Source organism: Pan paniscus, chromosome 1 (assembly GCF_029289425.2).
Source record: "Pan paniscus chromosome 1, NHGRI_mPanPan1-v2.0_pri, whole genome shotgun sequence".
Taxonomy (NCBI): Eukaryota; Metazoa; Chordata; class Mammalia; order Primates; family Hominidae; genus Pan; species Pan paniscus.
The window spans coordinates 88558347-88567493 of NC_073249.2; the positions used below are offsets into that span (position 1 = coordinate 88558347).

The 9147-nt window shown below is 45.9% G+C and overlaps 1 protein-coding gene across 6 annotated transcripts in view; it reads left to right on the forward strand.

Annotated features, from left to right (window-relative positions):
* MPZ (myelin protein zero) overlaps window positions 1-9147 on the forward strand; it is a 30496-nt gene that overhangs the window by 14898 nt on the left and 6451 nt on the right. Inside the window, exons 5-6 of one of the 6 annotated variants that reach the window (XR_010112120.1) lie at window positions 3092-3213; window positions 5118-6037. Coding sequence is in view for 3 of the 6 variants with exons in the window: in XM_055112355.2 (XP_054968330.1) it covers window positions 6047-6157 (111 nt within the window). In the remaining 3 variants the exon portion in view is untranslated. The other 5 variants (XR_010112121.1, XR_004666573.3, XM_055112352.2 and 2 more) reach the window with 5 other exon arrangements.

Here is a 9147-nt window from a genome sequence, read left to right on the forward strand (position 1 = left end):
AACGCATTGTGTATAAGGAAAGCAAATCCATATTCAGAATGTATCTTTTGGCAGGGCGTGGTGGTTCATGCCTGTAATCTCAGCTACTTGGGAGGCTGAGGTGGGAGGATTGCTTCAGCCCAGGAGACAGAGGTTGCAGTGAGCTGTAATTGTGTGATTGTGCCACTGCACTCCAACCTGAGTGACAGAGCAAGACCCTGTCTCAAAAACAAAATGAAACAAAAAACCCTCTGCCCCCTCCATGATGGAGGAAGGCCAGTGTAATTAACCTGCCATTAAGCATCAAGTGGGAAGGTGGTCCCCTCAGAGAATAGCGTGTATCAGGGACTCAATGTTGGTTTCTGCTCTTGACATATTAGGCACTCAGTGGTAGCCTTAATTAGATCAGCCTTGGTAAGGGAAACTCTATGTTGTTGAGCTCATGCATAGGCTCCATGCCTGCCAAAATGGCCACTTTGTCCAAGGGCTAACTGAGCAGCACTGGGGGTGCCAGGAAAAGAGGCTTTTGGTGGACAGTCACCTGGAACATTAATTTTTTCACAGTCTGTATCCATTCTATGTTCCATTCATGTATCTCTTCTTCATCTATAATATAACCAATATAGATATAGATATATGTTTATTATAAGAAATTAGCTCACATGATTTTGGAGGCTGGGAATTCTCAAGATCTGCAGAGAAGTTCCAAAACCTGCAGTCTGCAGGCCTGACTACCAGCAAGCTAATGGCATAAGTTCCAATTCAAGTCCAAAGGCAGGAGAATACCAATGTCTCAGTTTGAATACCATCAGGCAGAGAGAATGAATTTTCTCTCATTCAGCCTTTTGTTCTATTTACACCTTCAATAGATTGGATGAGGCTCACCTATAATGGGGAGGATAATCTGCTTCAGACTACTGATTCTAATGTTAGTCTCATCCAGAAACACCCTCACAGACACACCCAGAATAATGTTGAACCAAGTATCTGGGCACCTTGTGGCCCAGTCAAGTTGACACTTAAAATTAACCATCACATATAACCATTTCCATTTAATGATAAATTGCTGCTTTGTGGCTGGGCACAGTGTCTTATGCCTGTAATCCCAGCCCTTTGGGAGGCAAAGGCATGTGGATGGCTTGAGCCCAGGAGTTTGAGACTAGCTTGGGCAACATGGCAAAACCTCATCTCTACAAAAAATACAAAAATTAGCCAGGTGTGGTGTTGCACACCTGTAGTCCCAGCTACTTGTGAGGCTGCGGTTGGAGGATCAGTTGAGCCTGGGAGGCAGAGGTTGCAGTGAGCTGAGATCTCACCACTGCACTCTAGCCTAGGCAACAGAGTGAGACCCTGTTTCAGAAAAAAAAAATGCTGCAGCTGGGCACAGTGGCTCACACTTGTAATCCCAGCACTTTAGGAGGCCAAGGCGGGCGGATCACCTGAGGTCAGGAGGTCGAGACCAGCCTGGCCAACATGGAGAAACCCCATCTCGGCTCACTGCAACCTCCACCTCCCAGATTCAAGAGATTCTTAGCCGTCTGAGTAGCTGGGACTACAGTTGTGCACCACCATGCCTGGCTAATTTTCTTGTATTTTTAGTGGAGACAGGGTTTCACCATATAGGTCAGACTGGTCTCCTGGCCTCAGGTGATCTGCCAGCCTTGGCCTCCCAAAGTGCTAGGATTGGACACATGAGCCACCATGCCCAGCCCAATTTCTTCCTTTTTAAAATTATTTTTTATTTTTAATTTTTTGTATAGACAGGGTCTCACTATGTTGTCCAGGCTGGTTTCAAACTCACGGACTTGTGCGATCTTCCAGCCACGGCCTCCCAAAGTGTTGAGATTACAGGCATAAACCACCACACCCAGCTACGCAACTTATTTCTGAATGCAGGAGACCATCAGAGGAGTATTAGGGGTTTAAAATAAAATATGAGTTATGAAGTCAGAAAGGCCTAAAGTTTTAAGGAAATTATTTAGTCTCTCTCTATGAATCCTTCTTAATCTATAAAATAGGAGTAATAATATATAACTGTTAGAGAATCAAGGGAAATGTTGAATGTCAAATTATGGTGTTAGAGAAAAAAATTTATTTACCATAAATAGACCTGATTCAGAATCATCTTCAGTAATACCTTCTTTCCTTCAAAAGTGCTTTGGAGTCATGTAGGATGTTTTTTTTTTCTTTTGGGACGGAGTCTCGCTCTGTCACCCAGGCTGGAGTGCAGTGGCGCGATCTCGGCTCACTGCAAGCTCCGCCTTCCGGGCTCACGCCATTCTCCTGCCTCAGCCTCTCTGAGTAGCTGGGACTACAGGCGCCCGCCACCACTCCCGGCTAATTTTAAGTCAGATTGATTGACTGATTGATTGACTGATTGATTGATTGATTGATTTGAGGCATGGTTTTACTCTGTTGCCCAGGCTGGAGTGCAGTGGCACGATCTTGGCTCACTGCAACCTTGGTCTCTTGGGCTCTAGCGATACTTCTGCCGCAGCCTCACGAGTAGCTGGGACTACAGGCAAGCGCCACCATGCCCGGCTAATTTTTGTTAGGCGGATCACTTGAGCCCAGGAGTTCAAGACCAGCCTGGGCAATGTGGCGATACCCCCTTCTCTACAAAACATACAAAAACTAGCTGGGTGTGGTGGCACATGCCTGTAGTCCCAGCTACTTGTGAGGCTGAGGCGGGAGGATCAATTGAGCCCAGGAAATGGAGGCTGTAGTGAGCCGAGATGCTGCCACTGCACTCCAGCCTGGGAGGCAGAGCAAGACAGTCTCAAAAACAAACAAACAAAAAACTGCTGTGAATGCAACAGTAATACATGCAAACTGATAGGTAGGTATTAGAGACTCAAATACCACAGATAGCATTGTCTTATGACATGGATTCCTGAAATGGCAAACAACTCTTGGTAAAGTTCTGAACAAAAATTATGATGTCCCTTCAATCTACACATTACTTGTATTTCTTGGAAATTCAGGGTCTAAAACAATGACAAAAATACTTTGCATTTATATGTAAAATGGAGTTGTGTTCCAGGCTCCTTCTGATTATAACAGGCTTTATTTACCTAAATTAATATCCAATGGGACTTTTTTTTTTTTTTAGATGGAGTCTCATTCTGTCACCCAGGCTGGAGTGCAGTGATGCGATCTCAGCTCACTACAACCTCCGCCTCCCTGGTTCAAGCGATTCTCCTGCCTCAGCCTCCCGAGTAGCTGGGACTACAGGTGCACGCAAGCATGGACAACTAATTTTTGGATTTTTATTTATTTTTTTTTAAAGACAAAGTCTTGCTCTGTCGCCCAGGCTGGAGTGCAGTGGCACGATCTCAGCTCACTGCAGCCTCCGCCTCCCAGGTTCAAGCAATTCTCCTGCCTCAGCCTCCCGAGTAGCTGGAATTACATGCTCCCACCACCATGCCCAGCTAATTTTTGTATTTTTAGTAGAAACGGGGTTTCACTATGCTGGCCAGGCTGGTCTCGACCTCCTGACCTCAGGTGATCCGCCCGCCTTGGCCTACCAAAGTGCTGGAATTACAGGCGTGAGCCATGGCGCCTGGCCTCCAATGGGGCTTTTAAAAGTCATGTGAGATGTGGGACAATTCTTTTTTGTGCAGCACTGTCCTGGTCATTGCAGTATTGTCTAGGATCCTTGGCTCCTAAATACCAGGAACCTTCACCACCACCATCACCACCCCACCCCAACACACACACACACACACACACACACACACACACACACACACACACACACACACACAGAAAACTAAAAAATCCCCCCACAGATACCCAAAACATCCCCTAGAGGGCAGTGCACCCCGTTGTTGAGAACTGATTTAGAAGAATAAATGAGGCCTAGGGCCTTCCCATGAGTTAAGAGGAGAGTTTAGCTTAGCTTCAGGATATCCACACCTACTCACTGGTTCTTCCCTGGAAGGATGAGGGACCAGAGAAGGTACAGATTTTACCTGTCTAGGTTATGAGGGACCAAGTGGATATGCCTGAGCTCAGCTAAGGGAAGCTCTGCCCTATAAGCTAGGCTGGACAACATTCTTGACAACCAATCTATTGCCCTTCACTTATCTAGCCCCTTATCAGGGTAATACAAAGGGCTCAGATTCTGGAGCCAGACTGCCTGAGTTCTGGTCCTAGCTCAAACACTTATTTGTTTTGGGCAGGTTATTTAATATTTATGTGCCTCAGTTTCTTCATTTATAAAATGGGGATAATAATAGTATCTATGTCATAAAGCAGCAAGAATTAAATGAGTTAATATATGTAAACATGCTTAGAATGGGATCTGACACACAACTACTTACAAATCTTAGATATTACTATTATCATCACCATTCATATTCTGCAGGTAGCATAAGGCTGAGGAATCACCCCAACTTGGGGGTGAGCATCCCTGAAGATCCTAAGTCTCATGTAACCTGAGCCAACAAAGAGTTATGTGCAGGTAAGGATACTCTCAAGTGATCTAGTGGGGGTGGCTCCCTTTGCTTCATGTGGATTGGTGAGTAAGGAAAGCCTATGATGATGATGACCATGATGATGATGATGATGATGATGATGATGATGATGATGATTGAAGCATGATGCTGAGAGGAAGGGTTCACCCTAACCCGATGACTGCAGGAGAGAAAGAGCCAACAAAGGAATGAGGAAGCTCTTCCTGCACCCTAGTGAACAGGCTGACTTTCTAATTATCTGTGGACTATGAATCTCTGCCTTTGTAGATCTGGAGTCAAAGCTGCCACCTAAACAACCAGAAAGAAAGGCACTATCTTACACAAAAAGCAAACCTCAGACCAGGCGCGGTGGCTCATGCCTGTAATCCCAGCACTTTGGAAGGCCGAGGTGGGCGGATCATGAGGTCAGGAGATTGAGACCATCCTGGCTAACACGGTGAAACCCCGTCTCAACAAAAATGCAAAATATTAGCCAGGCCTGGTGGCGGGTGCCTGTAGTCCCAGCTGCTTGGGAGGCTGAGGCAGGAGAATCGCTTGAACCCGGGAGGCGGAGCTTGCAGTGAGCTGAGATCACACCACTGCACTCCAGCCTGGGCGACAGAGCCAGACTCTGTCTCAAAAAAAAAAAAAAAAAGCAAACCTCCTGACCCCCACCCTCAGTTTTCAGAGGCACAGACAGCAGAGGAGCTACATTTGCAGAGAAGATGATGAAGGAAGACAGCAGCTCACTGGAGAGTGATTCCTGTGAGGGCAAGTTTTCAGGGACCGAGCACAGCAGGGAAAAGGAAACTGCCAGAAGCCACTCCCACTGCAAACAGTTCCAAAAATAAGGGAAACTCAGCAAGGGAAAGAGGATGGAGAGAATGGCAAAGAGGTGGGCACAGAGGGCAGCTCCCAAAAAGGACATTAGGGCAGGGATTAGTTGCAAGAGGAGGAGATGGAAGAGATGAAAGTGGAAAGAGCTGACTCTAGATTGGGGCAAGATCAAGGGGACATCAAGGGTCCTACCCAGCAGCAACACTAAGTCTCTGAAATTAGAATTGCAGGATCATCCAGGGAGCAGAATCCTTCTACCTTTAGCTGCCTGAAACTTCACCAAGATGTACATATTTGGACTTCAGGAACATAATTACAACTATATCCCCTGCTTGGATTGCCAGACCTCTCCCACGTATAGATGGGACTATTATCCCAGCTCTGCCACCCCTACGCAGTTGAAAAAAATACCAAAACAGATATCAGCGATATGGATGTGATATTGTGATATAATAAGAAATATATATTTGGTTTTCCTCCTTCAGTTTTGGCACAGTGGGTTCCAGCACACAGCTCCTAAAACCCTTAGAATTTCCTAAGTGAGCCAGGTGCAGTGGTACGTGCCTGTAGTGCCAGTTTCTCAGGAGGCTGAGGTGGGAGGATTGCACCTGTGAATAGCCACTGTACTGAAGACTGGGTAACATAGTGAGACCTTATCTCTAGAAACAAATTTTTTAGTTAAAAAAAATTAAAGAATGTCCTGAGTGTTAGGAGGGGAGCATCTTTATTATTTGTAATAAGCCCCTTTCTTCTTCTTTTTTTTTTTTTTTGAGATGGAGTTTCACTCTTGTTGCCCAGGCTGGAGTCCAATGGTGCTATCTCAGCTCACCGCAACCTCCGCCTCCCAGGTTCAAGCAATTCTCCTGCCCCAGCCTCCCGAGTAGCTGGGATTACAGGTATGCGCCACCATGCCTGGCTAATTTTGTATTTTTAGTAGAGATGGGGTTTCTCCGTGTTGGTCAGGCTGGTCTCGAACTCCCGACCTCAGGTGATCAGCCTGCCTTGGCCTCCCAAAATGCTGGGATTACAGGCGTGAGCCACCGCACCCGGCTTAATAAGCCCCTTTCAACCTTACCTGTGTTTATGTTAATGAGCCAACTCTCTGAGGATGAAAGCCTGGTTGCCAGAGAAACCAACCTTGTGATTAGAGGTTTGGAAATTTCAGCGCCCCCCCCACCCCCAGCCCCCACCAGGCCTTCAGGAAAGGCAGAGAGGACTGACTCAATCAACAATGGTCAATGATTCAGTCAACCATGCCTACATAATAACGCCTCCATAAGAACCCTAAACAATGGGGCTTGAGATTCGGAGAGCTTTCAGGTTGGTGAACACATGGAGGTGCTGAGAGGTTGGCACACCAGAGAGGGCATGGATGCCCCATGCACCTCTTATCCCCATACTTTGCTTTATGCATCTCTTGCATTTGTTTGTTCCTGAGTTGTATCCTTTCTAATAAAGCAGTAACAGTAAGTAAAGCAGTTTTCTGAGTTCTATGAACCATTCTAGAAAATTACTGAACTTGAGGCATGGTCATGGGAACCCCTGATGTACAACCAGTTTGCCAGAAGTACAGGTCACAATCTGAGACTTGCAACTAGTGTGAAGTCTGGGTAGTGTCATAATTGGATTGCAGGACACCCAGTTGCTGTCCACAGTTGGAGAATTGCCTAATGGGAGGAGAAAACTCAAACATTTGGTGTCGGAAGTGCTGAATATAAGAAAAATGAATTTCTTCTTTTTAACTTTCTTCCTTGACTGTTTCTTATGCTTTTATTTTCTGCTAAGCCATTTATAAAGGCATTCACCCATTCCCCAAATACTGTTTTTGCTCCACAAAAGAAAGCACTCAAGAATAATTCCTCAGTGATTAGTATTTGAGGATTAGTTCTTCAGTAGTAGGTACTAGAGGGACAGGGAAGTGAAGCAAGGTTCTAGAGCCCCAAGATCCCAGCCTCAGCCCAGGGCCCCAAGGAGGAATTATAGGCATGCTAGAGAAAAGAGGCTCAGTTTGAGTGCCCATGATAGGAATAAGTAGCGTGGCAGAGAGAAAACAGTGTTCAGAACCTTCATTGAGAACTACCATTTGTTCAGCAAAAGATGCCCAAGTCTCTCTTTCTGGTCAGAACTCTTTCCCAAAGCAATGACTATGTTTTTGCTACCATGCCCTTTATTAAAAATATGAGTATGAGCATGAGAACAAGCATAACATTTTTAAAGCAAGAGATGGTAAAGGGAAAAATCATTTCAGCACTGTGCTCCAGATCAGTGTGGCAAAAAACAAATAAACAGATACCCCCAAGCAGCAGAGTCTCCAAGAGAGGAGCTGGTGGCAAAGGACTCCAGCATTGCCTTAGCACCAGCCACAAAAGTTCACTTCACCAAAAAGAGGAAGCCCCTGCCTTACCTTAGTACCCACAGGGGCAGACCAGGTACAGCACCCATCAATTCTCATCTTACGTCCATGGAACAAGGGAAGGGGGAATACTCCAGCTTTATCAGACACACTGGACACACAGCAGGTGTGGCAATGAGGTTATCCTTTTATTTGCCTATGAGGCTGGGACCGAAGTTCACCACCATTACCATACTGTACTCAGAACAGATTCCAAAAGTAACAGTAAAATTTCCTCCTTTTCCCTGTCATCAGAAGAAGGGGGGGATTCCTTTAACATAGGACCTTCCCATGAATTACTGGTCAATTCTCCTCATATCCTATGGCAACGGGCTTGCTACGCATGAGTAAACTTTGAGCTATAGGTTACCTTCTAGGGATATTGTTCCTTGTTTCCCATTCATAGCTGCCACATGGTTTACACACACATACATGTTTTTTTTTCAGAGACAGGGTCTCCCTCTGTCACCCAGGCTGGAGTGCAGTGGTGTGATCATAGCTCATGGCAGCCTTGAACTCCTGGGCTCAAACGATCCTCCTGCCTCAGCCTCCCAAGTAGCTGGCATTATAGGCATGCACCATCGTGCCCAGCTGACTTTTTTTTGAGACGGAGTTTCACTCTGGTTGCCAAGGCTGGAGTGCAATGGCGTGATCTCAGCTCCACAACCTCCGCCTCCTGGGTTCAAGTGATTCTTCTGCTCAGCCTCCCAAGTAGCTGGGATTACAAAGATGTGCCACCACGCCAGGCTAATTTTGTATTTTTAGTAGAGATGAGGTTTCTCTATGTTGGTCAGGCTGTTCTTGAACTCCCAACCTCAGGTGATCCACCCACCTTGGCCTCCCAAAGGGCTGGGATTACAGGCATGAGCCACCACACTTGGCCTCCAGCTGACATATACATACATATATATATACATATATATATATTTTTTGAAACAGAGTTTCACTCTTGTCACCCAGGCTGGAGTGCAGTGTAGTGGTGCCATCTCTGCTCACTGCAACCTCTGCCTCCTGGGTGCAAGCGATTCTCCTGCCTCAGCCTCCCAAGTAGCTGGGATTACAGGCATTTGCCATCATGCCCAGCTAATTTTATATTTTTTAAGTAGAGACAGGGTTTTACCATGTTGGCCAGGCTGGTCTTGAACTCCTGACCTCAGGTCATCCACACACCTTGGCCTCCCAAAGTGCTGGGATTACAGGCATGGGCCACTGGGCCCGGCCTGACTTCTGTATTCTTAAATCAAGAAGGGAAGGGTAAATATGAAGAAGTAAGGGGACTTAGAAATAGGAAGTAGAATGGTGGTTGCCAGAGGCTGGGAAGAGGGGAGATGGGGATTACTGTCTAAAGGATATAGGTGTAGAGTTTCAGTTTTACGAGATGGAAAGAGTTACAGAGATGGATAGCGATGATAGTTACACAGTATTATTGAATGTATTTGATGCTATTAAACTGTACACTTAAAAATGGTTAGGATGAAAAAT